Below are 16541 nucleotides of genomic sequence, written 5' to 3'. Positions count from 1 at the left end.
ATGGGTACAGTAGACGTTGAACTAGGGATAGTATTACTAACACTCCCAATCAACATCATTTTTCGAGTTTCCAAAACAAATACTCTGCGACTACCAATAGATGTCGGACTATGCAGAGCATGTGAATTGAAGCAGATACAAGCATCAGGAAAACAATTACGGTGAGTAATGTGTTCCATATACCTGTGTAATTGCAAATCTTCCCCATTGTCTTAATCCCCCTCCTGCATATTTCTCCCATTGTGCCTTAGCCAAAGATTGCACTTGGTTTGATATACAAACTATTAGGTGTCAGGATCCTGCCACTTGAACTGTGAAATTTAGAATGGGGGAATGCTTTAGTTCATGTGAAATACATCGACTTTAATATGTGACTGTTGCTCAATCGTCCCACTTGCCTCTACTTTTCTTTGCACGTCAATCCTGGTTTGTTCCACGATATGTTGAAGCATATGTTGGCGCCTGTCCAGTACATCTAAAACCTTTCTGGTTGAAAAAGCTTGCTTCCAGTAAATGTTAAATGTAGCTATGAAGTGTGTATTAAAGCATACTCTTTATTTTTAGTTAACTGGTTCAATGTTGGAATCAGATGGTTTTTCAGGCCTCTAATTGAATGGAAACACCAAAAGAGCATGGTTCCGCTCAACAGCAGAAAAACTAGCCAAAGATGGCTATTCAGTACTTTTATGCCCTAATGATCTTTTCCCCTAAAGATTGTTTCAATGCTTTGGGTATATGCTTTACTAATTAACATTTTTTTTCCTTTAGCTGGTGTGCGAATGGTATACCCAGCATGCTTTGTTCTGGTTCCTCAGACAGACATCCCTGTGCTGAACTCTGGGTCGCCTCATTGCTCAACTACCTGTTTGGGTGCCCACCAAGTGCCTGCTTCCAACCGGGATCCTGCAATGTCTTCAGTAACTCTGACTCCACCAACCTCTCCTGAGGAAGTTGTGTCAGGTACATTACAAGTTTTACCTTCGTTTTTGCAATGCTTTATTTGAATATTTTTCTCATTCTATTTAATGAAAATTGACCATGCTTGCCTATACATTTTTATGCTGTTTTGTTCGCCAGGACACCAGTTTTTCACTTGTACTAAGTATATGTGGAGTGCTTTGTAAAGCCTGCAGAATAGTGCATTGCAAGGAAAAATTAACTATAATCTAATGGATAAAGGGTAAATCTGAAGTTATTGACTGCATTATTGCTGTCACCGGAGAACCGTTGCAGACCAGTTTCATGGTACTGGTTTACCTCCTACCTCGCAGGCAAAAACACCAGGCTGCCAGATGAACATGTGTGTTGTAACAGACTCCCATTCGCCAGAATCCCCCAAAGCTCCCTCTGCTCACCAATCCTTTAAATGGAGCGTCTGGGAACAGTCTTCAAAGCCATTAATCGATAGGCGGGCGATAGTCAATTTTACATGAGTAAATAGCCCACAGGATATTAGCTACCTCCATGAATACCCAGCCATCCTGTCCTGGATGTTGACTGCCTACCTCAAACGTAACCCCTCTAAAACAATTTCGTCCTCATTGGTGCCTCCGCTAAACAACCTTGTTAACAGTAGCTCAGCGAAATGTGCCTAGGAGGATTTGATCTGTAACTCTTCAAAAGTCCTTGGGCTTCACCATTGACAGCACTTTGTCCTTTCAGAAACACCTAGCCAAGAAGGCCCAAAGGGCTTGGCTCCAAATATCCACCTTTCGCAGAATCCATCCCTTCATTCTGATGCAGGCCTTGAGGTCTTGCAGCTTGATTTTAGGGGTTGAGGGTTGGGGTGGGCGGCTAGAGAAGGGAAGGGAATGCCTTCAGTGCTTCCAGCTGCTCACTTGGCTTCCCTAAAAGCAGTCCACCACACTGCAGCATGTCTCACAGATGTGTGGAAGTTTGACCAAATCACCCCCGTCTGAACTACATTGGCTTACTCTCCAGGCCAGGATACTATTCAAGACTGCATGGATCTACAAAGCAGTCATGAGTAGCACACCAGCGTACCTGACGGCTAAGCTCCACACACCTGGTGGCACATGCTCCTCATGCAGCAAATAGACCTACTGGCTCAAATCTCCCGCAAACCATTTTCTTGTCATGCACTCACCCTTTGGGCTCTGGCTCTTGGCCTCCGCACTCCTCCTGCCCATGGCGTGGCGCAAGGCCTCCAAATTTGCGGAGAGAGAGACACATGGGGCCTACTAGGCAGGTGGCCATCTTGGATCTGGCTCAGGATCCGCTAGTGCTTTCGCAAGATGATCCCAGCCCCCTTCCCTCGAAGTGGCAACGGATCCTATGGTGTGCAGGCTTCTGGTCTCCTCGGGGATTCATCTACCCACCAATGACTTACAGCTTCAGCCTCTTTGACCAGGAGCAGAGGCCCAGTGCTTGGAGGGCCTGGCCCCCGAAGACCCGGTGGGTTAATATGACCGGTTCGATTGCTTCCTTTTCATGCATTCCCCCTCAGATGAAGGGCCTCCTGAAGGACATGGTTGAGGTCCTCCTGCAGGGGGAGCTGTCCTGACCGCAATCCTCTGGGTACTTCTCCCTTTCCTCCAGTAATACTTGTTCCTTCACCGGTCAAGGCCCTACCAGTTGTTCTGACTCCTCCGACTCCTCCACCTCCTACCACCAATGCCTCCCCAGCAACAGACATTAGACAGCTCCAGACCTAGGGTGGGTGTGGACCCCATCGCAACATGTATCCCTGGGCCTGGATTCCCCTCTATCTGTGAAAAAGGGGGGGATGACGAAGATGAACCCTCTGCCTCCGTTAAGGCTTTTCATGACAGCCTTCAGGGCCTGGGTGAGTTCTTGGGGTGGGGCGCCCTCTGCCTGAGGAAGCACCCCAGGAGTGCTAGCAAAGGTCTTGGGTGAGCGTACCACAATCGCAATCCATTCTGGCATCCCACTCCAGAAGGACGTTCTGCAGGTGGCGCAAAAAGGTCTGGGAGAATCCCAGGGCCAATGCCCAGATGAACAATAAGTTGAAAAGCAGGTTTAGGCAGGATAGGGGGCCAATTGCCTTGCCTCCCACCTGCAGCTGCATTCCTCAGTGGTGGCTGCAGCCTGGTTGTATTCTAGAGTCATTGCAGACTTCCTCCACCGGTCTCTCCATGGAGGACGAAGTCCTTGAGTCTTTGGGAAAGTGCTGTTATTCCATCTCAAGAATTAATCTGCAGCAGGCCAACGCAGACATCCTCTTGGCCACAGTTAACCAGAAGCTGTGGTGGGAGCTTGGGGAATTTCTGCCTGACCTCCCTTTGGACAAGCAAGCATCCTTCTAGGCGGTGCTGGCAGATTGCCGGGCCATTGCTCAGGACATTGTGCAGCCTTCTGTCCCCCACATCGACACAGCCAGCAGAGGGCTGTACCTTGAGGATGAGAAGGACTGCGTGGATGCACGCAACTAGGTTTTCATATGAAGTGCAGGAACGGATACTTGATCTGCCCTTTGAGGGCATGGACCTCATTCATTCTTCAACTGATGACAAGTTAAGACGCAAACCTCCTCTCAAACAGACCAGTCCTAGGCCATCCTGCCAAAACCAGGTCAGAAATCCTTCCCTCAGTCGCAGGACTGAGTTCAAGCACTGTGCCTTCTCCAGCTTTAAGGGGTTCTGAGACCACAGTACATGGAGGCCTGACAGGTCGCCCAGCGACAAAAAGAGGTAGCATGGGTTTTTCCGCCTCCCCCATCCCCCCACCCCCATCTCGCGTCTGACGCAAAGAAGCAGTGACGTCAAGGTCAGAAAACACAGCTTGCCTAGGGAGGGGGGAGGGTCTGTTGGGCTCTGTGTTCCTGGACACCTGGCAGCATCTTGCCAGCAACCCGTGGATCAGATTTCTAGTCTCCACTGGCTTCTTCCATCCTCACCTCTGCCACTTCGTCAGATTGGCTCACTGGCTCTTTTACGCAAGGTCCTTTCGCTCTTTGAGATGCAGGCAACCGAACCAGTTACTCTTTTACAGAAGGGCTCGGTGGTATTTCTGGATTTTTGTTACTCGAGATAAAGCAGGATAGCCTGAAGTTTGTCCCTGATCTGTCATTTCTAAACTTCTCTGGAGGAAAGCTCGGGGGTAACATGCTCACCTTGGAAGCAAGACGACACGAGCACCACAGGTTCAATCCCTGGGTCTGCGCTTGGAAACCTCTGGGTATTAATCGTGTTATAAATAACCTATCATATAAATGTCTTAGCCGCTGCAACGCCTTAAGATTACTCTTGCACACAGTTTGTGTGCAGGGGACTGGATGTGTTCACTTGACCTCAAGGATGCGTACCTGCATATTGCCATCTCCCAACCACATCAGATGTTTCTGCGGTTCACAATTATGCCGTACCTTTTTCAGTACAAGGTGCTGCCCTTCGGCCTGAACTCTGCTCCTCGTGTCTTCACAAAGTTGAAGAATGCAATGGCGAGTCTTCTCTGCTTGGAGGGCCACCTGTACCTTTATTTGGTTGACTGGCTGGTGAGGGTGTCACCCGAACGGGTGGTACACTCCTGCCAGAGATTGGCAGATCTTCATTAGTGGGATCTTCATTAGCTGGGGTTCTTACTCCACCTGAGGAAGTCAGTTGTGAACCCTCTCAGGAACTGGTCTTCCTAGGTGTGTGTTGGAACAGTACCGTTCATCGGGTGTTTCCTACGCCCCAGAAGCTTGTCCCTCCGCAAGACGGTGGGGCACTTGCTGGTTAACGCAACCACCTCAGCATGGTACTCGAGCACATTCTGGGTCTGATAGCCGCCTGCAAGCTAACTGTACAGCATGCTTGCTTCAAGCACCTGGTGGTCAATTGGGGATCAGGATACGGGGAATAAATCTAACAGGATTCCAATACTACTGCACCTCCTGCCCGATCTTTGCTGGTGTCTGATGGATGGCAATGTTTCATTGGAAGCCCCCCTTCAACCGAGCCTACCCTGGTGGTGACGACTAAATCCTCTTCCTCTTTCGGGCGGGGGGGGGGGGTGGGTTGTACTTTGGAGGGCTATGCGATTAAGGCAGTATGGTCCAGGATAGAAGCCCTCGTGCACATCAATCTGCGGCAGTGAGCCTTGCCCCCAAGGAGTTTTTGCCCGTCATCGGGGGACAAGTCTGTTATGGTTAGGATGGATAATTCTACTTCAGTGTTACCTGAACAAGCAGGGTGGCAGTGACACCCCCCCCCCCCCCCCCCCCTCCTGCATGGAGGCAGTTTCGATCTGGAAATCTGCCCTGATGGAGTGACTTTGGATTTCAGCAGTGCAGAAGCGGACCAGCTGAGCCGCCTAGGGTTCAACACCTATGAGTGGGAGTTGCACACCAACTACTTGTTGCCCCTGTTCCAGCTTTGGAGGTTCACCTGGATTTGTTTGCATCCCATCTGAATTTCAAGTTTGTATATTTTAAGTGTACCAGGTTGCTTCCTTGGCAGGGCGGGGTCTCTAGGAGTTGCATTCCAGAGCTCTAGGCACGGCTGCAGGTGTGTTCCCACCCACCCCTCTGCTCTAACGGACCCTGCAAAAGTTTCAGGCTTCAATGGGTTGCAGCCTGATCCTGATTGCCCCCCACTGGCCTTCGAGACCCTGGTTTTCAGATCTGCTGCAGTTGTGCTCCCAGGATCCTGTCTACCTTCCGATAGCCAGCAGTGGATTCCTAACTCAGCAGGGCAGGGTGGTAGACCCGTCCAAGTTGGCGCTGGCGGCCTGGTTCCTTACCAGCTGAGACTTCAGCATGCTCAATTTTCCAATGCCAACTGGGACAACATTCGGCAGGGCAGGAGGCCCTCCACTTGGTCCCAGTATAAAAGTAAACGGACTAGGTTCTGCCATTGGGCTTGTTTCAAGGGCTTTGGACCCTGTCACCTGTACTCGCAGCTCACCTGGCTCATTCTGCAGTTCAGGTTGATACGTATTGCACTTATTTGGCAACCATTGGGGGCTCACAAGAATTCCCCTGAGCATGCATTTTCTGCAGCCAGCCCAGAGCTTAAGTCCCACCTTGGGGCTTGTCTAGGCTTTTTCCGCCAGTGCATAGGCGGCACCCAGTCTGGGACCTCAATGTGCTTCTTGCACCTTTACAGTGCAAGCCTTTGGAGCAGATGGCCTCTGTGGACTCTGGTGACACTAAAGACAGTTTTACTGGTGGCTCACACCTCCGGCGCACAGGGTTTGTGAGCTGCAGGCATTGTCCTTGTACAAGCACTTCACCACGTACTCTCCCGTCCCTTTTCCTCCATACTGTAAGGGCGTCCCTTCCAAGGGACGGGAGACACGGAACCTTTTTCACCAGAAAAACCTTCCCCTTTAAATTAAGAGGCACGTGGGAGCGCGGCCCAGGGAGCATGTGCTGCCCGGACTCCACCCTCCGGCGCCACACCCCAGTCCCCTTTTCCGCATTGTCAGGAACGGGCTGAATTTACCAGCGCTCCTGGGTTTAGCTTTGCCCATGTAATTCCACGCGCAGATATATATTTTGTCTTTTTGTCATTCAGGTACTCGATCCTCAGGCGTCACTCCTCCCCGGCGTTTGTCGACTTCTACAGGGTTCAGCAGGTGTTCATCCTGCAAAGGGCTCTTCCCAACTTCAGACCCCCACGCGCTCTCCCTACGTTGCCTTGGGCCAGGTCACGGTTGGCAGTCATGTTCGGCGTGTGACGCGCTGTCCTCGAAGGCACTGAAGAACAGACTCACCAGGTGGAGGGAGCTTTTCCAGAGGATCTCAAGAACTTTGTGAAGCATCGGACCAGGCCCAAGGTAGGGCCAATATTTTCCAGCGCACCCCGCAAGGGAGACCCTTTCCCAGGGACTCTACAGCACGGGAGGGACCAGCCAGGTCCTGCTACCGGCACGCGCCCGAGGCTGCCACAGCTACTGGCCTTCGGGTCGAGGGGTCCACTGATCCTCCCAGGCGTAGTATCGAGGGACCGGAAGGTTCCTGTACCGGGCCTATACCCAAGGGGCTACACCCTAATACCGGCAATACGCCCAAGGAGGTGCCTAAACGCAGCTCTACCGACCTCCGGGTCGAGGGTATTACACTTATCGGGCCAAGGCCCAAGGAGCAGGGTAGGCCTTGTGATCCACACGCAAGAGTATTGGATGAAGCCGGGCCCAGAGGGCCAAACACGTCGTAAGGCACGTGGCAGGCAGCTCAACAAAATGGCTGCCGCGCCAGAAAGGGGCACCTGTCCACCATTCCACGAATTTGACGTAGAACTTGTCGAGGTGGGACTTGCCTCAACCAGGTACGTGGCCTACAGTCCTTCATTTGCGCAGGGCAACTTTCCTTTGCGTCCATATGGACAGGTTATGCAGCGGCTCCAGCAGCCCCCCAGATACCCTGTCGGTACCCCCTGCCACCTCTTTGGCCAGTGAGGAGTTGCCCTTCGAGAAGTTTCTCGGCCTCATGAGGTCTCCTCAGATGGGGGTTATCAAAGACGCAGTCAGGGAAATCCTCCCTGCCATGCGAGAGGCACCAGACTCCTTCGGGTACCCAGGCCCTGGTGCAGTTGCCTCCTCTGGCTCCACAGCCCATTCCACCTCTTCAGCAGTCCCTGTACCCCAGTATCCGGCTCCATCTACCCCTCCACAAAATCCTCCAGATCCGCATGATACTGACAAGGAAGAGGATCCGGACACGCCATCCCCAGCCAGGGCCTTCCATGAACATCTCGCTGGCCTGGCGGAGTACCTGTGCCTCCCCAACACGAGGTCGAACATCCTGCAGAGGGGGTTCTGGCTGAAGTCCTCACAAGACACCCCTCTGCCAACACAGGGATTCCACTGCAAACCGATGTAGTCTCCCTGGCCAAGAAGGGTTGGCTTAAGCCCCACTCGGTCAATCAACTCCTGGATGCTAAGTACAGGCAGATGGAGGGGCATACACTCTTGCTCTCGTCCCATCCTCAGCCACACTCCTCTGTGATTGCTGCGGCATCACTATACTCTAAGCCTGTCGTCCTCAGCTTCCTCCTCTGCGGCGCTGCTAGGCAAGGAGAAGATCCTGGAGGCATACGGCAAGATCTACTCCAATGCCTCCTTGCACCTGCATCAGGCCAACGCAGATGTCAAGCTGGCTGCCGCCAACCAACCGTTGTGGCAGGAAATTGCGGACTTCCTCCTGGATCTCCCCACCCAATGCCAATCGCGCCTTAAGGCGGGGCTAGCAGAAGCCAAGCTTGTGGCACATGCCCTCATGGAATCCAGTGGCTCACATCGATGCCTCGGGCTGTGCCATCTGTATTGCCACGGACATGAGAACAGCCTGGCTCCGGGCAACAAAATTCAACCCGGGTGTCCAGGAGCACATTCTAGATCTACAGTTCGAGAGGGGGGGGGGAGAGAGGGAACCTCTTCCACTCAGTGGTTGAAGAGCTGGACAAAAAGAACAGCTCTCAAACAGCAAAGTCTTTATCCATCCTTACAAATACCGTGCCCAAATCGTACACCCAATCTCAGCAGCGCTCGGAGAAGGGTCGTACATATGGAGGGTTCCGCTGCTTCCAGGAATGCAGATCCAGGCAGCTGGACAGCTTGCCGTCCCAGAAGCAGCGCAAACAGCAAAATGTTGGGGGGTGGCTGCTGGGGGGAGAAGTAAGGGCTTTTTCCAGTCCCCCTCCTCAGCCTTCTTCTCAGGCATGACACGCCTCTTCTGGGTCCACATGTCCCCGGTGGGGGGCAGGATTGCGCTCCATGCACTCGACCAGCATGTACTACGTCAACAAGCAGGGAGGCACCAGATCCCTCTCCTCTGTGCAGACTGGCGCTGAGCATGTGGGAATGGGCCTTGGAAAACGAAACCTTCCTCTCGGCAGTTAAACTCCCGGGAGAATCCAACCCAGAAGCGGACAGGCTCAGCAGGCTGGGAGTGGACAATTAAGAGTGGCAGCTAAACGACCTCGCTGTTCAGGAGATTTTCAACAAGTGGGGTCACCCCAGGGTGGATCTCTTTGCCACCTGGCATAACGAGAAGTACTTCCAGTTTGCATCCTGGCAGGGTCAGGGCCCTGGTTCTCTGGGCAATGCATTTCACCTCCAGTGGACCGGCATGATGGCCTACACCTTTCTGCCCACTCCCCTGATCCACAGCGTAATTTGCAAGATCAAGAAGTTGCACTGACTCCTCCTCATTCTGATTGCTCCATGGTGGCCGGCCAGACCATGGTTTTCGGAGCTCCTCAGCCTCTCGAAGTGCCTCTGATGCACCTCCTAACAGGCCCAGCACATCTTCTGGCACAGCAGGGGAGCTGGATCATCTAAGTTGCACCAGGGAAAGTAGCCTTCACACCGTGGTACCTGAGCAGATAATGCTTCGGCACCTTAGTCTCTCACAGGTCAATCGGGGAATCATACAGGGTGCCAGTAGCAAAGCCACCAGGGCCCAGTAAAAGCAAATGGACCAGGTTCTGCCATTGGGCAGACTCCAAGGGAATTGACCACTTGGCCTGCAATTTGGACGACGTGCTCTCCTTTTCGGCGCACCTTGCTCATTCAGGCTTACAGGTAGACACCTGCCGTACATACCTCGTAGCCATTGGGGCTTACAGGAATTCGGAGGAAGGCATCTTTTCCTCTTCCAACCCTATCGTCAAACACCTGACTGGTCTCGCTAGGTTCTATCTGCCCGTCAAGAGGCTGCACCCTGTGTGGGACTTTAATATAGTCTTGGGCGCTCAAGCCAATGGCGTCCGTGGACATTGGGCTGGTCACCATCAAGACGGCCTTACTTAGTGGGTCTTACCTCAGCTCGCAGAGTCAGTGAGATTCAGGCGCTGGTCGCCTCTGAACCATATACCACCTTTCACATGGACCAGGTAGTAATGCGGATGCACCCGGCATTTATGCTCGAGGTTCCATCTGCATTTCACTTGAACGATGAAATAGTCCTTCCTATGTTCTTTCCCGATCCCAAGGACGAAGCAGAGTGCTGCACTGCCTGGATGTCAGGCGTGCCCTAAAATTCTACTTGGACAGAACTAATGGCTTCTGCAAGTCGGACACCCTGTTTGTCACTTTCGGTGGCTCGAGGCTGGGCTATCGGGCATCTAAGGCTTCCATATCCCGCTGGATGGTCTGCCATCAAAGAATCGTATGAGGGCCAGCACAAGCCACTGCCAGCTAACATGCATACCCAAGCAGCCAGGGCCAATGCAGCGCCATCTCATTCCAGCGCCATGTCCCCTGGCAAGTCATGAGCAGGGCGGCCACTTGGGCCTCTCCCTCGGCTTTCTGCAAGCATTACTGTTTGGTTGCCGGCTCTAGATCTGATGCAGCTTTTGGACAGGCGGTTCTCAGGAACCTATTTGCTTAAACAGTGTCTCCTCTCCACCCTGGAGCTCCAATGAGTTGTAAACGCCCATACAGTATAGAGGAAAGGGGACGTAAGAGTAATGAGAAGTTAGTTACCGTAGTGACTAACGTACTCCTAGTCCCCTTTCTTCCATACTTCCCACCAACCTCCCCCTAATACTGGTGTCATTAGGCAATATTAAAACTATTGTAGACGTGTCAATGGGGTCTGAGGTGTGGCGCCGGAGGGCGGAGTCAGGGCAGTGCTTGCTACCTGGGCTGCGCCTCTAAATTTAAAGGGAAGAAGGTTTTTCTGGTGAAAAAGGTTTGTTCTCCCGTCCCTTGGAAGGGACACCCTTACAGTATGGAGGAAAGGGGACTATGGACTGAGTACGTTAGTCACTGCGGTGAGTAACTTATGATTTTCACAACAAGGTCATCTTTTGCACTCGCCCAACCTTCCTGCCCCAGTTGGCCTCTCCATTTTAACTGAATCAAGATATCTTCCTGCCTGTTTTCTTCTCGAACCCAGTCTCAGGCGGAGATGGCCCTGCATTCTTTGGACCTCAAGTGGGTCCTCTAGTGTTCTCCCTTGGACCAAATCCATCGAATCCTTCTACGCCCAAAAGTGGCTTTTAAAAAAGTCGAAATGCGGGAAGAAGTCAATCTCCGACCCCCATTGAGATTGCCTCTGGTGTTTGGGTCTGGACCATTGGGTCGACGAATGTGGTTCCTGTCAGGCAATGACCAACAAAGCTCTTCAAGAACAGAGGGAAACTGGTGGTGGGGGGGGGAGAATCCTCGAAGTCTTCTTCGAGAAAAAAGAAAGACTTGGCTGTGTAGTGATAAATTGTGACATAAATCGAAGAGGTTGAGGAGTCGGTCTAGGAAGTCGACTTCTTTAAAAAAAAAAAAATCAAAGAAAATGCTTTGCTGATCTCCCTCTTCTTTGTCCGATACAGGGGTTATCAACTGCCCTTCAAAGCATGATTCCCTTAGAAAGTGGGAGGCTTTTAGAGCCTCGATGAGAATCTTTGAGATTGCCGTGAGGACCATGCCCCAGCTCATTCTAAAAGTGACAGAGGTCAAAGACCAAACAGTGAAAATCTAAAACCAAAAAGGAGGTAGAACTGCTACTGTCAAGGTTCACCACCAATTTTTGTCAATAAATGAAACAAAGATGTAATTTGAATTGGGGAACCTGGTATGCTAGTACTAATGGATTGAATCCCTCAGTTCATAATCCATGAGATTGTCCAGAAGGGAAAAAGAAACTCGCGCACATCAAAGACCGTGGATATACTTAGTTTGTATTGAGACAAAAACATCAAAAAGCAATTGTGCAAACATACATATAGCAGATTTCAATATTCTAAACAGACAAATGGTGAAGTTCAAATTTAAATTAGTCTTCAGTACATAATTACTTTGAAGTACAAAACATAACCCATGAGGGAAACATGTGGAGATCATAAGCGTCAGTAACTTGGCGCTCTTGCGGACCCGTTACCATCTAGGTCCTAAAGTAGCTTATATACGGAAAGCATCTAATCTTGCAGGTGCCAACAGTGAAAATCTGACAAAAAATAGTCTAGGGTGTCATCGAGGGAAAACTGACACCTTATTCAAAAAGTAAATCCCGCCTACCAGTGCATAAACCGGAGGCAACACCCGACAAATTGGCGGCAAGTGCCCAACCGCCATTAGTCGGTGTTGACAGTTCACGTGGCAACGCTTACATTGGGGGCTCCTTCGACTGTGTCAAAGCCTGCGTTGATAACTTCAAAGCCTTTGTTGAAATAAACACTAATTCTGGCACCCAAATTGACTTCTTTGTTGAAGCCGAGGTCTATGCCCATAGAATCACTGAGTAACATGTATCATCTTGAGTCTAGACAGGATTTTTTCAAATCTGTTTTTTTTTTAAGAGCAATCCTCTGAAGAGGACATCTCTCCTTCTGGTGTTACATTTGGGACAAAGGATGTTCCTGACGAGTTAATTGATCCTCAATCTAAGGTGGCTGACCTGTATGAATGTTTACAGACAGCGAGTGGTCTGGACACGTCGCTCGAGTTGGATTTTGAAAGTCCTGACCCTGCTGATCATGCAGACTCGGTGATTAGGAGGCTTATGAATAAGGTGACAGAAATCATGGGTGGAACAGGGGTTCCCCTACGAACCAGCAGGATGACATGACAGCCATTCTCTCTGAAGGTCCTTAAAAGGATCCTGTCCTTCCCTTTAACATAGCTCTACAAAGGAAAGTGATGGCTGCATGGGAAGCCCCTGAGTCAGGACCTGTGCTAAATAGAAAATGCACAAGCAAATTCGGGTCCTCTTCTGATCCTGAATAATTAACAAAACATCCGTCACCTGAAAGTTTAGTGGTCCAGGTAGCCACATCCAGTCGGCATTCGGCATACCCTGTAAGTCCCCCAGATGGGAATGATAAAAAGATTGAAACATGGCCTCACAAGATTGTCTCTTCGGGAAGTATGGCATTAAAATCGCTGAATGTGACTTGAACCCTTGCAAGATTCACATACATCCTGTGGGATTGTATGACAGCGGCGGCTGAACATATTCCTGATGGCGAGAAGGTCGTCTTGCGATTTGTGAAAGATAGAAAGGAGGCTATGGGGGGGGAATGGCTTCAATCAGGACTGGACACTGCGGACAGCATCAGTAGGTCCATGGCATCTAGCACAGTGCTACGCAGATTTACCTGGCTGAGTAAGCCGGGTTTCGCACCAGGCGTGCAGGCCAGGCTACTTAATATGCCATTTGTCGACTTGAGGTTGTTCGGCAGCAAGGCAGACGAAAGTTTAGAAAAGCTGCTGACCTCAAAAGCAGCAGCTAAGTCTCTTAGCGCCTCTAAAACAACCTCAACAACACTTCTACTCAGACTCCTCTTCCTGGAGAGGTCGTCCCTTTCGATTCTACTGCTCATTTGGGAGAGGGAAGGGACAGGCTAGTCGGAGGACAGCAAAGAAAATGACCTTGTGGTGAAAGAGTAAAAAGTGCTAGATCAGCCCCAGCAGCAGCAACTGTCCCCTCGGCAGCTTCTGCAGCATCGGCAAAGCCACTCTGAGGTCTTAGCCCACAAGACCCCAGTGGATGGCCAGGATCTCTCAGCATCTCAACGAATGGCGGGACATTACTTCAGATGCTTGGGCACTAGAAACAGTAGCCCAAAGTTACTGCCTTCCCTTTCAGAAAAGACCTCGGGATTATCCACCGGGATACAACTCTGCCAAAATTCCAGATCCGCTCCTGTTTCAGGAAATTTTAATCCTGCTAGAGAAAGGTGCACTATTACATGTACCTGTAGTGGAAAGGGACAAGGTTTGGTATTCCCCATACTAACAAGGAGGATTGAGCAAGTTCCTCTGGAAGGACATGTTCAAGATGGTCACACTTTCTCAGATCCTTCAGGCTCTTCAACTCCAAGACTGGTTGGTATTATTGGACCTTCAGGATGCTTACTTTCATGTGCCAATTCATCTCAAGCACAGGAAGTACCTGAGGTTCGCAGTTGGCAGTCCTCACTATCAGTTTCGAGTTCTGCCATTCGGGTTGACTTCCGTCCCGAGGGTTTTCACCAAACTGATGACGATAGTGGCAGCGAGTCACCCGATCAAGCCCAGGAACATCTGAACATGACCTTCTTAGACTGGGCTTCTCCCTCAATTGCAAGAAGTCAAATATACCATTCCAAAGACTCCAATTTATCGGAGCAGTCCTGGATACTTCCTTGGGCCAAAGCCTCTCCCGAGGTGAGAGCTCGCCACATTTTGCAAATGGTAACAAAGTTCCACAATGCCCAGCATTTGCTGACCTTTGATTTTCTAAAGTGCTAGGTCTTATGGCATCCTGCATTTTTCTGGTGGCAGCAGCCAGATTGAGAATGCGATCCTTCAATGGGCCCTCGGGTCTCAATGGTCCCAATTTTCGGGGACTGTCGGATCTTTTGCAAGTTCCGGTCAGAGTGGCTCAAGATCTTCTATGGTGGGCTTGCAAAGACCATATCCTCAAAGGGGAATCTTTTCGGCAACCATGGCCGGAGTGAATAGTAGTGACGGATGCCTCACTCACTGGGTGGGGAGCCCACACCAATGATCTGACAATCGGCCTTCGTTGGTCTCCATCGGAGTCCAAACTACACATCAGCCTTTTGGAGCTGAGGGCAATCGGACTAGCACTGAAGGCTTTGCTGCCCTCTGTACGGTGGAAAAAAATGATGACTGACAACAGTGGCCATAGCTACCTCAACAGGACAACAGGAGAGGTGGTGTAGGATCACTACCACTGTGCAGGGAGGCAATGCAGCTCTGGTTCTGGACAATACAAGAAGGAATCTGTCGGCAGTTGACTTAGCCGAGAGCAGAACACTGCGGTGGACGCTCTGTGCAAGCAGAGCAATCTCCCATGAGTGAACTAGCTCAGGAAGTCCTTCAAGAGATATTCACCCCTTGGGGAACCCCTCAAGTGGATCTGTTTGCGACTAGAGCCAACCGGAAGTGAGAGGAAGGTCGGGTTCTCCATCCAGAAGTCAAGATACTCGACATTCATGCATGGTTCCTGAGAGGCTGAGATATAAAGATTGGGACCTCCCTGATGGCGTTATGGAGATCTTGCTTTCGGCCTGAAGTCCAGCAACAAAATCTTTGTACCCGTGTTGTTGTAACAAGTTCAGTAACTGGTGCAGGGGTAAGAATGTGGATCCATTCTTGTGTAATACTCGTAACTGTCTTTCCTTTTTACACTTGACCAATTTGGTGCTCCTTGTTGGCACAATAAAATTTGCTTGGCAGTGCAATCTATTTTTAAGTGCTCCTCAGAAGTATCTTACTTCAAAATGCCCTTGATTATTCAGTTCCTGAAAGGCTCAAATGTGTACCCTCCAACACCTTTTCAGGTACCTGTCTGGGATTCAAGTTTTGTTTTAAAATTCCTCACCTGTATTCCATTTCATCCATTACATTCTTGCCAGTTAAGGCTCCTTACTCTAAAGACAATACTTGTAGTGGCTATTACATCAGCTTGCAGGGTGAGGGAGTTGCAGGCGCTCTCTTGTAAGCCTCCTCACACCATTGTTCATAAGGATAAGGTTTCGCTTGGGCTCAATCCCCTTTTTTTTATTTTGTTGCCAAAAATAGTCTTCACCTGTCACAAAAAAATCACAACCTTTCTTTTATTCTCCTCCTCATGCAAGTAAGGAGGAAAAAAGTTACACAGCTTGGACCCTAAAAGGGCTCTCGGTTTCTATATCTCAGATTGGCTAAATTTCGGCAATGTGATCAACTTTTTGGCCGATGTACTGGACACAAATTGGGTGTAGCATTAAGCAAACCTTGTCCAGATGGATAATTTTGGCAATCATTGAAGGCTATAGGTTGGCTGGAAAAGATACTCCAGATGGGCTGAGGGCTCATTCAACCAGGGGCATGGCAACCTCAACGGCTCTTCAGAGGGGTGTCCCGATGCAAGACATTTGTGCAGCGGCCACCTGGTCCTCTATGCGCACTTTTGTGAACCATTATTCTCTAGCTTCAACATCACAAGGGTGTCTTTTTGCCAAAGCCATCCTTCATACAGTACATGATTAATATTTTCTGTTACTCTGTCCTCCAAATGCATACTTTTTTTGGGAGCCTATCTAAGATGAGGAATACATGGGAGGACACAATCCATTCGAACGACAAGTTACTTATCAGCTGTAACGTTCTTTCGATTGGATGTTCCTCCCACATATTACTCATCGTCCTTCCCATCCTACTCTGCCATACAGTTTACATATTTTACACTCCATGTTCCTTGAGAGCTTATGGCCTAAGGGGTACGCCTGATCAACTCCTCAATTGAAAATTATGAAAGAAACAGAACTGAAGCAAACTGGTGCGGCTCGAGATGTTTATACTTCTGTTGACGTCGATGCTCGGCGGCAGCCTTCGAGGGACATCAGCAACGTGACCTCTAGCACAGCGCCCTCTGCTGGAGAATTCTTTTTTCGAAACAGCAAAGCTGAAGATATGAATATCTAAGATGAGGAATATGTGGGAGGAACATCCAGTTGAAAGAATGTTACAGTGGGGGTTGGGGGCCAAGGGGGGAACCCCAATATACACTTTAACCTTAAAACGTTAAATAGAGCTGTCTAGTGCTGAAATTAGAGCGCTGGACAGCATCTAACCTTTCAACGTTACCAAAGAAAACATTGAAATACTACTTTTAACATGTAAAAGTGTATTTCAATTGAAACCAA

At 50.0% G+C, this 16541-nt stretch overlaps 1 protein-coding gene across 1 annotated transcript in view; it reads left to right on the top strand.

Annotated features, from left to right (window-relative positions):
• Nucleotides 1–16541, top strand: part of MED13 (mediator complex subunit 13) — a 1760496-nt gene that overhangs the window by 279293 nt on the left and 1464662 nt on the right. The window contains exon 6 of the mRNA XM_069615091.1: nucleotides 769–960. Within this exon, the coding sequence (XP_069471192.1) occupies nucleotides 769–960 (192 nt within the window). The remainder of the gene's footprint in view (nucleotides 1–768; nucleotides 961–16541) is intronic.

Source organism: Ambystoma mexicanum, chromosome 9, assembly GCF_040938575.1.
Source record: "Ambystoma mexicanum isolate Mex_15411 chromosome 9, UKY_AmexF1_1, whole genome shotgun sequence".
Classification (NCBI taxonomy): Eukaryota; Metazoa; Chordata; class Amphibia; order Caudata; family Ambystomatidae; genus Ambystoma; species Ambystoma mexicanum.
This window is presented reverse-complemented; position numbering and strand designations above follow the sequence as displayed.